Genomic DNA, 18,463 nt, shown 5'->3' with positions numbered 1-18,463 from the left:
AGTTATGTACCTATTATGTAAGTTCGTATTTTGTTCTTTGTTTTTATTATCAGACTCATCGATACATACATATCCAGCATTCTCAATACATAGTTTTAACTTTGTTTTCTATATTTTCATCTCTCTCTCCCATTCAGTCTTTTCTCTGAGTCACCAACAGTCTACTGTCTATTCTTGCATGATGCTGTGCTTCCTTAAAAGTAATGGCCTATTTCTGAGTTAAATAGGTTGCAATTTTTAGCTGACTGAGCATGCACTACAGCAAACATATCCATCACTGCAAATTAGAGACAGATTAATCTCAGCCATTTCTCTCCGTACATGAATTGGGCATTTCTGAGTGTCAACCTGGTGGCGACTGGGCATACGCATTGAAGATGACAGTCTCTCAAGAGTGTCATGGATGTGTAGCCACATTGCGTCCTATTAGGAGCTATGTGTATGCTGAGGGGTAGTTTACATCAGATGGATCTTTTACAGCTAGCATGTGGTAGATTTAGGTGCCGATACTAATGATGACAGTTGTTCTCATTCAAGGAAAAAGTGGGGTGATGTGATGCTTATACATTACGTGACATACATCAAATTCGCATTCCATTTTAAAATCCACCAGCATTCCAAATGCAGCCGCATTTGAACCTGTGAGCAACACCAAATCAAGGGGGTCATTCAGACCCGCTCACGAGCAGCAGTACGCTCGCAAGCGGGTCGATGTTCCCCACTGCGCATGCGCACGGCGGAGCTCCCTCCGTCGTGCGCATGCGCGAGACCCGGGGAGCAACGGGCTTTCCATCGCTCCGGGACTCGCACCAAAGGGGGTGTGCTGTCGATGTTGATTGACAGCACGCCCCCTTTGGTGGGCGTGCCGGGGGCGTGCCTGCCAGACGGAGACGTTCCCATGGGAACGCCTACCGTCTGAAGCCGGCCCCACTGACATCACTAGTGATGTCAGTGGGAGTGATTTTGGCTCTGATAGAGCCAAAATCACTCCAGGGCTTGTGGCAGGGAGACCCTACCGTAGGGTCTCCGTCGCAAGTCCGATGGTCGCGATGGTCTTGACCATCGCGACCATCATCATGGACGCTCGCTATAGCTGTGGGTGGTCACCCACAGCTATACGAGCGTCCAGGAGGACGCTCCATTTTCATGGAGGAGGGCCCTGATTCAGAGCGAGCGCTCTGGTCAGAGCGTCCGGCTCTGAATCAGGCCCCAAGACCAATATCTCTATAATGGAAGTCCATGCCCTTTCACTGGCCATGGTATCCTCTCCAACACCAGCCTCTATCTCCCTCCATTGATCGCACCTCCCCCTTTCGGTCAGTCAAGTCCACTGCCTGGATGTCACCCTCAACTTCGCCTTCTCTTTCATCCCTTCAACTCTTTCAATAATAAATCTTGTCGATTCCACCCAGAATGAGGTTCTCCCTCACCCTGGAAGCTATTAAAACGCTTATTCACATAATCTCTTGCTTAAGATTTCTGCAACCTACTGATCTCTGGCCTTATGCAGTTTATCCTCAATACTGCTGACCACCAAAATTTTCTCTCTCGTCACTCCACCGTCCCATTCAGTGATCAATTTCAAAGCCGTAAGCCACTCTTCTACTCCCTACATCTCCCTCATTTCCAGACACACTCCCTCTCACGCACTTTGTTCTGCCAAGGATAGTCGCCTCACATATTCCCTGATCATCTCTTCCTACTCATGCCTTCAGGATTTCTTATGTGTTGCTCCTATCCTCTGGAGTGTAGTCCTAAACCCAATAAGACTTGCAACCAGCCTACTGGTCTTTAAATGTGCCCTTAAAACTCATCTTTTCATTCAAGTCTACCACCCTTTTTCATAACTATCTTACCTCTGAATTACCCAACTCTGCCCCCACTCTCTAGTTTCCTACTATTTCTGCTGTAGAATAGACGACCAGGGCCCTCCATTCTCTAAGTAACTGTAGTTGTATAATTTTCAGGTTTCTAATTGTGTGTATGTATACACACACACATATAGATGAAATAGTAAAAAAAAAAAAAAAAAATACTATAGGAATACTAAAAAAAAAAAAAAATTGAAAATGAATGAAGTGAAAATAAATGACAATAGACATGTTATCAATAAATTTGCTACATGTAATACAAAGAATGTTGCATATTTATATAGATTGTGAATGCAATAAATTCTATATTGGTCGGACCTCCAGACCATTAAAAATAAGATTGGCAGAACATTTACAAAATATAAAAAATGGCTTTGAAGCACATGTACTTTCCTCGCATTTTACAAAAAAGAACGTTTGCCAGCAATCTAATATAAAATGTTTTGGCGTTTTAAAGGTAGTATCAGGCAATTGGAGAACCAAGGATATTCCAGGTAACTGGTACGATCAGAAATTAAGTTAATTTTTGGGGGGCGCGGCCTAGCAGGACGCATCTCTGTGCGGCTCCCACCTTCCCTGCTTCCAACGGCTCAGAACAGGCCTCCCTCTCTTTCCAGTACGGCAAACCAGCTCCCCACAGTCACCGCCGATCTCGACTCCCGCTGCAGCGGCTCGCACCCGGCGGCAACTACCGGCTATCTCCGCCCACCCACGGACTGCACCATTAGCCCTGCTAACGTCTTGCATAGCGGGGACGCTGCAAGACACCACCTGGAAGCCCCAGCTGGCCCTCAACCCCCGTGTGGGCCACCCTGCCTCCACCCGCGGATCTCACCATTAGCCCTACTAGTGTTCTTACATAGCAGGGGCACTGCAGGATACCAGAAGCCCCAGCTAGCCCTCAACCCCCGTGTGGCCCCCATGCCTCTGAATTTCTGCTCAAACAAGTCTGGTGCTGCTGTGGAGAGTCTGCCTGCTATGAGGTTTTTTTTTTCTCTCTCACTACATAATGCCTTACTGCTCTCATACAATATGCCTCTTATGCTCTGAGTGATACCCTGACCAAAGTGTGTAAGTGGGGCTAACTTGCTCTTTCAATGAGAGTCTATTCCTGATCAAATCCTTTCTTTAAGGGAATATTACTGCTTACATCACCCTTCTGTGGAGCTGATTCAACATTCACCATGTCAGAGACAACGTAGACCTGCTGCTACTCCTAAATCTAGCATCCTCATGCGTGGGAATAATTAGGTTCCCTTGCTCGACAATCCCCTCCTTCTGATCATGTGTCAGGTCCTGATGATATCTCTCCTTCTGATGTGACCCTCTCTCCTAAAGATATTGTTTCTATTGTCACCAAGACGATTCAATCTGAAATTAGATCTATTCTCGCAGAAGTACGGTCGGAAATTACGAACTGGGTTCTCGCACTGATGCTCTAGAGCACAAAATGGAGGAGGTATGTCAATTCCAAAACGTCATGGAACAAGAGTTCACCGATCTGAAAGCGGAGCTGGAGTCCCAGGAAGAACAACTTGAGGATTTGGAGAACCACAGACGGAAAAATATTCGTATTCGCAACATACCTGAAACAGTGTTGGCGGAAGCCCTCCCGGATTACTTGGAGGGCCTGTTTTTACAGCTCGTTCCGGATATTTCCAAAGACTTCCTCCTTTTGGATCGTGTTCATCGAGCCCTCCGTCCCAAACCACCACCAGATCAGCCGCCACGAGATGTCATATTGCGCTTTCATTATTTCAAGACTAAATACCAAATAACTGCATCTCAGCTCCAAATATTTCAAGACCGTGCTCAATCAACACTTCGGAAGCGGCGAGATTTGTCAATGAGACAAAGGCACTTCGGAATCATAACATTAAGTATAAATGGGGTTTCCCTTTTCAACTTCTCGTCACCAGAAATGGATCAACGCTTGTTGTTAAGACTCCCACTCAAGGCTACAAACTCCTTCAAACTTTCGGCATCATAGATGAACTTCCTGAGGCCTTACGGAAACAGATTGAGTTTCCCAGTCTTTCCGCACCCACTTCAGAATGGTCTACAGCTTGATAACTCCCTACACTGGGTTTATACATGAAACTATGCCTTTGAGATAACGAACTTGCCATTATATACTGTTTACTACTTGGTATTGTGTTTCTAAGTTCCGATTATATGCCATCGTCATCATCCTACGATTATCTACTTACATTGTATTATATGTGCCATTGTTTATTACTAAATACCTGTTAACTCTATATATAGGTCTTCCTTTATGTTACATTTTAAGTGGTGCGAAATACGATATATAGGCCTATCCTTAGGTCACACTTTACATAATTCAACGATGACCTAATTATACCGTATTACATATGCTATTGTTTATGACATTACATTTGTTGACACTATCTAAATGTTTACCCTTATGTTACACTCTATAGTTTACTCCACTTTGTGCTTAACTGATGTTTTCTATGTGTATTTATGTATTCAAGTGTAGGAAGTCATGTTTGTTTCATCTCATTTTAATATATCTTTTGTCACCAGGCCATCATTTTCATTTATTAATTTATTTTATCTTTATTTTATTTGATATTTTTAAGGCGAGTCGTTATTCTGTCACACTTGATATTCTATTTTATTTGTCCCTTTCAGGAGCTCCCACACTATGCCTAAATAAGTTTTCCAAGCTTTCCTATCCCCTCTCACCACTTGGTCACCATTCACAACAACACCCCCTAATGCTTTTTCTTCTCTATCTCCTACTGAGCTTGTGCCACGCTCCCCTCCGAAAGGAGTGTCTCCACTGCACTTTCCCTTTCCACGATAGACCCAGCCTTTCTTAGGAACGGGTCCTCTACCTCCCTTTATTCTCTTTTCTTTTTCATATGTTTTTTATTATATTTATTTATTATTATTTATTAACAGTTTCTTATACAGCTCAGCAAATTCCATTGCGCTTTACAATTTGAATCAACATTAACATTTTACTGGGTTGTAAAAGACATACATAAAGGTAAGAGGGCCCTGCTCGCAAGCTTACAATCTATAGGAACAATTACATATCCTTTTTGCTTCCATCTTTCCCTATCCCCAGTCGTTGTGTGTCCCCATATCTCTTTTCTGCTCAAACATCTTTTATCCACCATGAAATTACTCTTAATGTCAATGGCCTCAACTCCCCTACTAAACGTACCATGGCTATCCAATATTTTTCACGGCGCAAACCTGACATTGTCATGCTGCAAGAGACCCACCTGAAAGCCCCCCATCCTTCTCTAACATGTAAACAATATCCCCACGTTTATTATTTCTCCATGTCAGCCAAAAGCAGAGGCACTGCTATTATGTTACACCGTGACCTCCCTACTGTTATCCAGGATTAAATCACTGATCCATACGGTCGCTTCATCATACTTACCACCACTTATAATCAGACTCCCATTATACTTGCCTCCGTTTATGCCTCAAATGTGCAGCAAGGTTCCCTATACTCCTCTTTCTTTGGCCAACTAGCTCGTCTTCCCAAGTGTCTTACAATTATAGGAGGTGACTTTAACACCACTCTCAATCCCACCCTGGATAGATCCCGCAGAGGTGACTCCCTCCCAAGCCCATGCTAAACTTTCGAAAAGCCTCCTTTCACAGCTTTCTCTCCATAATCTCTATGACGCATGGTGGGTCTTATACCCCTCAGCAACAGGTTATATTCACTATTCCCCTCCCCGCGATTTATACACGCGCAATGATTATTCCTTTGTAGACCGTGCATCCACCCAGACACTCCTCGGGCTCAAACACTTCCCATTTCTTGGTCCGACCACTCGGCAGTGGAAATAGAAGGAACCGTCCCACAATCGCCCAGTTACACCCACCATTGGCATTGCAATGATTCGTTATTGTTAAAAAAATCCAACTTAGATGACCTCAAAAAAGCTACTATCCGTGGACACGTTAGTATGTCAGCTGCCCAACGGAAAGCTGAAATTGCACGTATCTTGGAACTTGAACACGCACTCACTTCCCTGACTCAACTCCATCAACGTAACCCCAAGAACAGTACATATTTGAGAATCCTTGCTACCAAAGGTCAACTCTCACAAATAAAAAAGCTGGGTCCGGCAGCAGTTTTAGGAGAAATTCAATAAAGCAGACTCACTTTTAGCGCACAGGCTCTGTGCCAAACGCACCCGTAATCATATACATGCCCTGAAGTGTCAAGATAGTTCCATTACCCATGACCCCCAGGAGATGGCTAAACAATTTTGCAACTTTTATGCATCACTCTATAACCTCTCATCTACTCTCCCTAATACCCCCCATCTGGGGATGCTATTCGCCAATACCTAAGCTCTAGTTCTCTTCCTAAATTGTCTATGGCTCAACTTGCCGCACTTAATTCCCCCATTACAGAAGAAGAATTAACTGAGACCATTAAGCAGCTCTGTCGCTCAGCTGCACCAGGTCCAGATGGTTTTACTAGTCTTTATTACAAAAAGCTATCTGAGCATCTACTCCCTATGCTACGATCTTTATTTATCTCGCTCTTAGAGGGTAATTCGCTTGGAGAAGCCACTACCAGGGCTAACATTATTGTGATCCCTAAACTGGATCGTGACCTCCTAGAAATGGGTAATTATAGACCGATTTCCCTTCTAAATGTCGACATAAAATTGTTTGCGAAATACTAGCTAACCATTTGGCTCCACTCTTACCCTCCCTGGTTCACCCGGACCAAGTGGGGTTTATCCCCAATAGGCAAGCGGCAGACAACACTTGTCGTCTCATTGATCTTATTCATCTCACACAAGAACTCTCTTTGTCGGCACTGGTAGTGGCTCTCGATGCGAAAAAGCCTTTGATAGAGTAGACTGGCCTTTTAATCGTTTATTCCATTCCTGGACCTGTCAAAACATTCTCTTTCCTCTCAATATTGCTCCGTTGCGTACCTTTTCCTGACTTTGCCAGCATACAGACTCGGTTCTGCATCCCACAAAGTTTTTTATCAATACCTTAAAATTCGCCATTTCTATCACTGCCTATCGACAAACTCTCCACTCCTCACTTGTCTTCCCATAGAATCTCTATGTAGGCACTCTCGAGCCTCTAGGAGTCTTATCTCAACTATATATATATATATATATATATATATATATATATATATATATATATATAAGTTGCTACTATCATACAACCAACCTCCAAAAGGAGGCCCATGAGCTCTCCTGGGAACGTGACACAGGGGAGGCTCTGACCCCTGAGAAGTGGTCCGAAATTAGATTGGAGATTGCCAAGAGCTCCATCTCTGTAAACTCTACTTTCATTGATACATGGTTTCTACCCATCTACACTCAATTTATTCTACCATTTCAGATTAATGTTGGCGCTTGTGTGGCCAACGGGGAACCTTGCTGCACATTTGGTGGTCCTGCCCTCACATTCAACCCTTCTGGAGAAAACTTCACAACTTAATTAAGTCTATTATTGGCATTTCAATGCCTAACTCTCCGCTTCACTCTTTGTTATCCCGACCCATACCACAGGCTCCACGCCCACTTCAAAAGCTAATAAAACATATTCTGAATGCAGCTAAATGCCACATTCCCTCCCTCTCAGCTACTATTAATGTGATCTGGTCCATTTACAGAATGGAAAGGATCACCTCTGTATTACATGACACCCCAAATCACCTAATCAAGGTCTGGACTCCATGGACTATTCACTTTGAGGCAAAGCCCCCATTAAACACGATATAACTCTTTGACTGTTTGTTCTAGATATATGGACTGTGGTGACTCATACCGACTGGTACCCTTTACCCTCCCTCCACCCCTCTCATTCTATACCTTCAACCCTGGCTCTCTTCCTATTCCATACTAATCATCCCCCAGCTTAATATAGTTTTTGCATTTAGGTCAGCAATAAGAATACTGCTTTATCTCAGAGATTTTCTTCAGTCATTCTAGCCATTTACTTATTCACATCTTCCATCTGTGTATTACTCTATTTCAGATTATTTCTCAGTCAAATTTTGCAGCTGATTGTGCCCTACTGGCTCTTACTCCCCTTTATGTTGTTTCTTATACATAATTTTGTATACTGTGTAAAAAAATAAAAATAAAACTTCAATAAACAAATTATTAAAAAAAATAAAATATATATATATATATATATATATATATATATACCCTGATGCCGTCAGGATTAAACAAGGATTTAGAAATTAAATGCTTTTTAAATTAGAGACTATATTTTTAAAAGGATGATTTTAACATATTTTAATGGTTGTATAATTTTTCTCCAATATCAGATTACAGTTTATATGCACATTATGACATTCTTTACAATTTGTCCAAATCAAAATGGTGGAAAGGAGACTGCCTGTGAAATCGAAACTAAGCCAAAATGGCAGATTGGATACTTCCGGCTGATACACCATAGGATATATAATTGAATTCCCCCTCAAGCGGAACCGGATATAATTAGACTTTGGGCGCCAAATGAACATGCCATTTAACTGCTAATAGGAAGTCTTCATAACAACATCATCCGGGAACGGTGATAATTATAAAGACTGCTTTTTAGTTAAGTGTATTAATTGTATAGATAGAAATGTCTTGGTCTTGGATCTTTATGGAAAGAGACCTTTTTTATGTTTGTGATGTAATTTACTAGACACGCCCATGCCCATCTCTCTTTGGTTGCTTAACATATAAATAGTGAATTCTTTAATATTGGCTTGAAAAAGACCATATATTGGTCGACGCGTTGGCAGAAAGGAGCGGTTGGCAGTGTGGACCTCCAGACAGACATCAACCTGTAGTTGGTGCCTGTGAACTACCCTTGGGAAACACAGAAAACTTTTAAGGTCATTGTTTGTTTTACATCTGGTAGGGGGCCATCTACTCAGCTTTTTAATCTTGTTATTTGTTTATGTGTCTGTGAATCCTTTACATAGTATGAGTGAAAATAAATGTAATGAAATGGGATCACACTATGGAGAATATGTTTTCCTTTACATAATTATTGCATAAATTCTTCTGATGAGAGGAGAGGAAGGAACCTGATGGAAAGTTGAGAGAGTTGTTGATATGCCCATATATACTGTGTATTACATTGTGTTTGTGAGTGCATCATTTAAAGGGGTTGAAAAAATCCCAGAATATACAGAGTTTCTATTGCTATGGTTAACTGACGCATCTACTATATTTATTTCACTGAGTGGTACGTTACACATATGTTACTGCATTACGCGATCAGTTTGTGTGTTTTATCTTTTTTATGTATATCTTGAGATCCAATTGGAAGATAATATATGCCCAATGGTTGGACAAAGAGATGGAACACAAAAGTTTTGAAAAATAAGTATTTCCTTTTACTTTCTTACATATGTTTGTGGATTTAAATTTACCTATAATGTTGGCGAAGAATTGGACCATACATTGGTCAGCCAGGGTATGCGTCAGTGGTTGACTCAATTCCCAACCCTCTCAATGGAGGATTTAATACGAGGGTTATCAAGATCACGTGCACTATTGAGTGCTAGCACATACAATGAGTTATTTTTAAACATTTACCATAGAACCTATTTATCTCCCCACAGAAGATACAGAATGGGTCTGTCGGACACTCATACATGTCCTAGATGTGATACAATAGAGGCAGACTTATATCATTGCATATGGCAGTGTTCAGCAGTTCAGGGCTTTTGGAGAAAAGTCAAACAAGATGCTGAATTACACCTGGTAAACTACGTACCCTTCACACCAGAATGGGTGGTACTAGGTATTTTTCCAAAGGGGCAGAGGCTCACCCAAGGCAGCAGAAAACTATTAATAGCTATAAGAGCTGCAGCTAAGAAAACTATCTTACAGGAATGAACATAACTTTCACATTGTACAAAGAAAAACTGAGATTTATTTTTAGAATGGATTGGGTAGAGACCATGTTCAATAGAGAAAGGAAGGCCTCTTCTTTTTTTTGAGACTTGGGAGAGTTATATTCCCACCTTGTCAGACACAATGCAAACACAAATTTCTAACTGTATGCGTAGGACACAATGGTATGAGACACGGATCCACTGTCCCTATAGTATGGCAGGGTCTTTATTAACAACGCTTGCAGAGCTATCGCATATGTGGTAGACCCTTGGGCACGGTTCCTGGTCCAAATAGCAATTTTTAGCAGTTGAGAGTCACCAATATATGGGAAGATGGGTAGACTCTTGATAATCAATGGTGGTCACGTAAAAGCAAGACTCTCAACTGCTAAAAATTACTATTTGGACCAGGAACCGTGTCCAAGGGACTACCACATGTGTGATAGCTCTGCAAGCATTGCTAATAAAGACCCTGCCATACTATACGGACACTGGAACTGGTAACTATAGCCCAAACGGGAGTGCACATCCCTACTCACCATATAGGGTCTTTGGGATTTGGAGTCTCCATGAGATAATTGCGTCAAACTTATCTATAACTGCGATTGCAGCAGTACATGGTGGTTAATTTTTGTTAGACATTTTACAATCTACAAACTGCAATTGCAGCAGCATATGGTGGATCATTTTTGAGATTCCATTGTGGTTTTAGCGTGCATTCAGATAATATTGAGATTAGTGTATTTACTTCTATACACACGTTTTTATATTTCTTTTTATTTATGGTCATGTTCAAGTATACGATTACATTTTATGCATCTCATCTATGTTGATTGTATTTATACTATTTTGCGCACTGGTATATTATACTATTGGTTCTTTACCCTGAGACAACAGGTCTACTCGTAGAGGAAGCTGAAGAGGAACGTCTATTCAGAGCCTTTGACGATCGGAGTACCAGTGACATCTGGACCAGGCTGGAGCTATTAACATGACTGTGTCTCCCTCCTGTCTGAACTTTTGAAGCACTCAAAGAAGCAGGTAAATTGGAGGGAAGAGATATGCTAAATGGAAGTTCCATTTAACCGACAATGCGTCTATGAAGGCCACGTCGGGGTCCTTTGTTCTAGATCAATAAACTGGAAGTTTGTTGTTGTGTCTGGAGGCCATGCGATCCACCTCCGGAAGACTCCATTTGTCCACTAGAAGCTGAAAGACTTCTGGATGTAGAGACCACTCTCCTGCATGCACGTCGTGACGGCTGAGGAAATCCGCCTCCCAATTGAGAATCCCCGGGATGAACACTGTGGAGATGGCTGGGAGATTGTGTTTGGCCCAGGTGAGAATGTGGGACACTTCGGTCATTGCTGACTGACTTTGAGTGCCCCCTTGGTGATTGAGGTAGGCCACAGCAGTGGCGTTGTCGGACTGTACTTGTACTGGCCTGTTTGTTAGAATATTCTGAGCCAGAATGTAGATGGCTCGAAGTTCCAGGATGTTGATTGGCAACACTGCCTCGACTGGGGACCATCGGCCCTGGAAGGAGTGCTGGCCAGTTACTGCGCCCCCCCTCGGAGGAGAGGCCAGTCCGGGATCCAAAAGGGACGACCCTGGTTCAAATGGGAAGTCTGTAGCCACCAGGCTAGGGACAGGCGAACCTCTGGGGGAAGGGGATCACCATCTGGGATTTGAGCAGATGGGGTAGCCCGTTCCACCTGGAGAGGGATCAGGTTTTGAGGGGCCTGGAGTCAAACTCCACCATGTCGAAGGTAGACACCTTGATCCCAAGGCCTGCATTGCAGAGTGAATCGATACTGCGATTGTGAAACAGTCTGCGTAGTCTGAGCTGCATTGCTGAAATCTTGTCCACCGTTAGGAAGATTCTCTCAACTCAAGAGTCCAGGAGAACTCCCAAATGTACCATCCTTTGAGAGGGTATCAGGGAAGACTTTTTCCAGTTGATCAGCCAACCGTGCAGCAAGGCAATGGTTACCTGCAGATGGCTGTGAACGGTTTCTGGGGAGCTTGCCAACAGCTAGAGATTGTCTAAGTACGGGAGCAGTCTGATACCTTGACGATGAAGACAGGACACCATAACTGCCATGATCTTGGAAAAGAACCGAGGGTCCGTTAAGAGGCCAAACGGCAGAACCTAGAATTGGTAATGTTGCTGCAGTGTAGCAAACCGGAGATATTGTTCATGAGAAGGCGCTAGGTACATGTAGGTAAGCGTCCTGAATGTCTAGGAATACCATAAAATCTCCAGGCTCCATAGCTAGAATAATAAAAATGGAAGGTTTCCATGCGAAACTTGGGCACCCTGATAAACTTATTCAGGATAGGCCGATGGTACCAATTGGGCTTCTGAACTAAGATAAGGGTAGAATAATAGCCCTTGCCCCGTTGTGAGGAGGGGACCCGAATTATTACTCCTGAATTCAGTAAGGACTGAATGGCTTTTTGGAGCAGCAGGGCCTTTGTTGAGTCCGATGGAGGTCCTGTGCAAAAGAACTGTTTGGGTCACCTCAGGAAGGAGAGGGCGTATCCGTGGGAGACCACTTCTCGTACCCAGGCATTTGACGTGGTCTGATGACAAACTTTGGCGAATTGAAGAAGTCGGGCTACCACCCTGGGAGGGGCCCGACCCACAGGCTGCAGGCTTGTCCTCAGACTTGGCAGTTGGACGTCTAGTAGCCCAGGCTTGTTAGGCCCTAGGCTTGGAGGCCTTGGCTGATGTCTGTTGCCGTGGAAAGGACTGACCCTTGGCTTTGCCTTGAGGGCAAAAGGACCGAAAGGATGACGTCCGCGGCTCTGTAATATATGCAGAGGGCAGGAACACAGTCTAGTTAGTCGCCAAAGTAGTCACAATGTTATCCAATTCTGGACCAAATAGGATGTCTCCTGCATAAGGCAGAGACTCTAGAGCCAATTTTGATTCTGAATCTGCTTTCCAGGAACCTATCCAAAGAATACGGCGGACCACTGCCGAAGTGGCAGATACCCTGGAGGCCAGGAGAGCCGTATCCATAGCTGCTTCATCTAAGCAGGAGGCTGCATCTCTAATGTGAGATATGTAGGACAGCTGTTCCCTCGACGCATCAGGAGGAAAAGGCTCATCTAGGGCCTCTGCCCAACTCTCAATGGCTTTTGTCACCCAGGCCGTAGCCTTAGCAGGACGAGTAATAGCTCCTGTAAGAGAGTATATAGATTTATGACAAGCTTCTATACGTCTATCTGTGGTGTCTTTCAATGAGGTTGCAGTAAGAATTGGCAAGGTGGCATTTTTAACCAGACGTGTTACATGATAATCCACCATTAGGGGAACTTCCCATTTAGTACAATCAGTAGCTGGAAGTGGGTAAAAGGAACTGAACGGTTTTAGAATTTGGAACCTTTTACCGGGCATATTCCAAGCTTCACTCATGTGATCAGATAGCTGGTCAGAGTGAGGAAACTCTGGTAAAACAACCTTTTGTCGCTTAAAAAGTGCGTGTTTTTTCTTAGAAGCGGGTTCATCCTCTTCTATTTGTAGAATATTTTTAACAGCTCTAGTTTAGAGGGTGGCTCCCCTTCTCCTGTGACGGAGTCAGAGTGAGAGAGATCTGCATCTTATGCCTCCCCAGATGATATCTCAGAATCAGATAACTGTGTGGTCTGGGAAGATATCATAGTACGTTTAGTAGGTAAAGTATTATCTTTTTGCAGCATTTGCTGAAAACCTGTACAGGTATTAGCCAAACTCTGTACGGAGGTAGACAGTACGTCTATCCATGGGGGAGGCAAAGGATTTGCAGGGGGTGCCTGCTGTGAACAGTCCATAGGGGGAGCTACCACAGGGACTGCTACTTGGTCCACAAGTTTTACCAACATTTGTGAAAAGGTAGCTCAGGGTGGGTTCTGAGGGAGAGATACCGGGTCTGATGGACTTGGGGCTGTGTAACAATTAATACAGAGACCATCCTGAATGAGGTCCTCTGTGGCTAAGCCCGCAGAGCAGGACTTGCAAGATATCATAGTAGGAGGAGCAGCAACAGGCTACTTGTTATTCTTTCCTATGCCAGACAGTCACAAGAATAATAGAATACACAGTATGATACAGTGCAATGAACACCTTGCAATGTAATATGGCACAATGTAGTGTGCAACAGCGCTATATATTACACAGTGTAGTGTGCAACCGCGCTATATAGTATGTGATAGTCCTCACACTTAAATAGCAGATGTGAGGTAAAATTAATCCCCAATATCTTAGTATGTAAGGGTATAGTAGAAAAAAGGGACAGGTATAAACTGACAGTATAGAAAATAGAGATTAGCGCTAGCACAAGTCACATACAAACGCAGAATCAAAATCAACTACACAGACCACAGTGGCTGGTATATATAGCACTGAATAACCTGGCCCGTGGGAGAGGTATACAGGGAGACTTGTCCCAGCATTTCCCGGAGACCTGCTTGTCTAAAATGGCTGCCGCGCGTCTCTGAAGGGGCGGAGGGTGAGGGAGGAGCAGCTCAGGGAACACCAAGACAGCAGTGGAAAGATGCCCTTAGCTGGGGGAGGGGCTGCTGGGAGAGTGCCTTATCCCCTGGCTGACATTTACCACCGGGTCCTCTGGCCTTATAATATGCCTCTGCACCAGTATCATTATGCCCCGGTGGTCTAGTTGAGTAGTGGGCGAGCCAGTGTCCACATCAGTGCCTCCGGTCAGTCTCCTGAGACCAGAGGCAAGACTGCACAAAGACGCTGGTCCACGCGAACGGGGTTCTGCCTCATCTGACCCCTGGATTTCGGGCTGCAGTCTGGGGTCCGGGGAGCCTGCTAGCTAGTCCCCCTCGGAGCCCTGCCGGTAGTACCTAGCACAGGCTTGGTATCATGGCGCTGAGGAGGGGTGATGGACGTCTGGAGGACAGTCTGGTGCTGCTCACCCATTTGGTAAAAAAATAAAAAGTTAATTAAATCATAAAATTAAAGCTTGGGCTGCTTAATGCAGCCCTCTGTTATAATGGTGGTCCAGCTCCTGCCGGACACCAAAAAAATCTGAAGTGCCCTCAGGCTGTGGGCGGGGTAAGAGGGGGAAGGCCTCGAGCATCCTGGCATTGAAAAGCTTTGCTGTTGGTGTCTGGTCCTCCAGGTCCCACCTACACCCCAATGTCTCCCTGTGGAGCCCTATGGACCCTGAAGAACAAATATTACATATAAATATACTTATATATATATTTTGGGGGGTTTGTGGTCGCTTTCTGCTTGATAGCTATAATATATTCTCACATGCTAACATACTTCTTCACTTACTGTAACTGTGAAAAACTTTTCTTATCATTTTAAACACTGCAAGTATATTGCTCAACATAACGAAGGTTAAAATGGCATGTAACAATGCAGTCTAAAGATATCAATCTAAACATACGTTAAGAGGTTAACCTACCAGAATACAAAAATGTGCAAAACACTGGTGTTAGTGATGTGGTCAGGAGACACTTGAGAAACTTAAAAACCAAATGGGGTATGGTAGGCTGAAAAGTTTTCACATGATGCTCTCCTCTGCTTACATTGACTCATAGGCAACCTCTAAGGGTATTAAGGGCCGTATTCAATTAGACGCGAAAAGCCGCTTTCAGCTAAAAAGTTTCGCCGATGACATCATTTCGCCAGGCGGAAAAGTATTGCTGTATTCAATTCCAACTACTTTTTGCGTATGCGAAAACGCAATGCTATGTAACAGGCGAAAAAGATTCGCCTATGAATAGGTGGTGAAAAAAGTGCAGAATTGTGGTTTTGGGGTGCAAACATCAGGAAACCACTCAGCACCATTGGGACAGCCCCCCAAAACATAACTGTGTCAAAAAAAAGCCTAAAAAAATGACGATCACCACAAAAAAAAAAAAAAAACAAAGACTGGGTACACACTTAAAAACTAGCGAAATAAGCTTTTGGGGCGTCTGCAAGTCTGGGAGAGGTGTTTTTTTCATTGCAGGTGCTTGCTGAAGGTGCGCTTTTTACGTTTTTAAAAACTTCACTTTTGCAATTTTTACCATGCTTGCACCCATTTTCATGTACCCCAAATTTGCTGGGACTAGTTATTTTCTCCAAAAAAAAAGCTAATTGCTATTCTTCACCACTTGTGCAAAAGCGCTAATTAGCAGCTATTGAGAGCATTTAATACCTTCAGCAGGGCTATTCGGGGGGATCTACATTGATCCCCAATGTTAGTGCATCTTTTGGGGGGTGTCAGGTTTCCCCTAATCTGACAGCACTTTTTTTTTGCCTGTTTGCGTTTCGCCGGGTCCCGTTTTCACATCCTTTGGAATTGAATAGGGCCAAAAGCGGGGCTGCGCACAAACAGTTTTTTGCCTCCAAAACACACAAAGTCGTCGAAAAGTAGATTCCGCCGACGGTGGCAAAATTATCGCGGCAAATTGAATACGGCCCTCAGTCATGATGGTTTTTTTTAATGCAAGTAGTATTTATTAAAATGTTTGCATATGGACAAAGAAAGTGACAAGGCAAACAAACAAAAACTACATAATAATGCACGTGTACATCTGAATAATGAAATGGATACATATCATGGAAATAGTCACTATGTACCAACAAAATCAAAATTACATAAAGTATCCAACTTAAAAATAAAAAATACACTCTATAAACAAACAAGAAAGATAGAAAGAGTAAAAAAGACCAAGAAAGAAGAGAGAATTACGGAAAAACCTTTGATGGAATATCTTCACAGAATTCCAACAAGGGGAACCAGATCAGCGAATAATTCTGAAATTTATCAGGAGAGGGCATTATGATGTCATCCATTGATCTAAATATTTCTATTCTTTGAAACCAGTCAGTAAGGGTCGGTGGGGAAGTAGATTTCCAGCGTACAGGTATAATAGTCTTAAGGGGCACATCCACTAGACTATCTACTCCCTGTCCAATCTTTAAACGATTTTCCCTTGATTTTTTCCCTTGAAATTTTATCTTTCAGTCTGAACGATTTGCAAACGATTGCAAACTATCTTTAATAGATCAAGTGAACTTGACCTGCATGTTCAGTCGACTGATGAGACGATCAAACAACCAGCGGGAGCGCACATCGTTGATCGTTAACGACCAAACACTGCACGATTTATAAACTATTTTTAAATGATTGAACGATAACGACGTCGTTATCGTTCAATCGCCTGCTAAAATCGTGTAGTGGATGCCCCCCTTTGGCTGCACCGCTGAAATAGTTCAACAGTGAGTTTTTGTAAACCAATAAGGGCGATACATGAAGATTTAATAACCAGAATTCAGGCCCATCTGACACCCCTGAACCTAGTACTTTGCGTGCAACCGATATTACGTTATCCCAGAAAGTTTGCAAAACCGGGCAGGACCACCATATATGAAGTGGGGAACCCAAATCCGCATCATATCTCCAACAACTTGTCGGTACCCCAGGATACATCTTGGACAGGGTGGACGGGCATCGGTACCAACGGGACATAACCTTAAAATCCCAAGAGTCCCAAGAGTAAGTATTTTAGTAGAGCTACTCCAAAACTTTTCAAAGAAAGACCTCCACTTAGGGATACAGATATCCATACCAAGGTCCCTCTCCCAATGTTTTGTGAAATTTGGTAATATACAGAAATGGTTCTCAATTAGATATTTGTAAATAGATGATAATAAGTCATGATGTTTTAAGTATCTGAAGTATCTCTGAATAACTGTAAAAAAAAAAAAAAAAAACAGCAACTAGCATTTTCCTTCAGAGGGTTTTCCAAGCTATTTAAAGCACATAACATGTCAGCTAGAATTATCTTGGGATTTCTTACCAGCAATCAGAACGCCTTCCTCCACATTATCATCTTCACTAAAATCTATAAAGGCTTCAATATGGGCTAGAGCCTGGCAAGAAAAGAGTTAAGAGTTCAGTAAATCAAAATTAAAGAGTCTAAACAATTGGACTTTAAATATTGCTTATATGTACGCTAAGGAGAGACTTGCATTAGCAAGTTTTACTGTTTTTCACAAACCCCGAAAATGATCAAATAGTTACTTATGCTGACCCTGAAAGGCTACACAATGTATAAAACTTTGAATTGCAAAATCATATACAGACTACCATTAGGCACACCTGAACGGAATATGTTTTTCCACAATGACTATACCTCCTTTATTTCTATTGTATAGGTATGACCAAACATGGAATGCAGCAATGACAAATCTATAGATTATTCAACTGCACTGAAAATAAATTGCACTTCTTCAGAGAGCACAGAGCCTATTTTATTTTTATTTATTCACTATTGAAAGTCAAAGGCAAACTGTTAATTTTACCTTACGATAAGTAAACTTCATTAACTTGCATTAGATTCCACATGTACTCCAAGGGGTAAATTTACTAAAGTGAGAGTTTTTAGAAGTGAGTTTTAAAAAGAGATGTTGCCCATAGCAACCAATCAGATTCTAGCTATGATCTTCTAGAAGGTGCTAGTTAAATGTTAAGTAGAATCTGATAGGTTGCTATGGGCAACATCTCTTCTAAAACTCACTTCCAAAAACTCTCACTTTAGTAAATTTACCACAAAATCTCCTCCACATGCCCACAACATGCCACTTAGACTACCCAAAAGCCCAGTGATTTAGTATATCTCCCCTTCTGATTGGAGAATGACCAGCACCATCCATTAATCAGTCTGCTACACAGTCACAAACTGCATGGTAGTGCCTGAG

The 18,463-nt window shown here is 42.8% G+C and overlaps 1 protein-coding gene across 1 annotated transcript in view; it reads right to left on the bottom strand.

Moving 5' to 3' along the window:
* GTPBP3 (GTP binding protein 3, mitochondrial) overlaps positions 1-18,463 on the bottom strand; it is a 145,687-nt gene that overhangs the window by 60,037 nt on the left and 67,187 nt on the right. Inside the window, exon 6 of the mRNA XM_088478518.1 lies at positions 17,563-17,635. Within this exon, the coding sequence (XP_088334644.1) occupies positions 17,563-17,635 (73 nt within the window). The remainder of the gene's footprint in view (positions 1-17,562; positions 17,636-18,463) is intronic.

The sequence above is a fragment of the Taudactylus pleione genome, unplaced genomic scaffold (genome assembly GCF_031769625.1).
Source record: "Taudactylus pleione unplaced genomic scaffold, aTauple2 ptg000214l, whole genome shotgun sequence".
In the NCBI taxonomy this organism is placed as follows: domain Eukaryota; kingdom Metazoa; phylum Chordata; class Amphibia; order Anura; family Myobatrachidae; genus Taudactylus; species Taudactylus pleione.
This window is presented reverse-complemented; position numbering and strand designations above follow the sequence as displayed.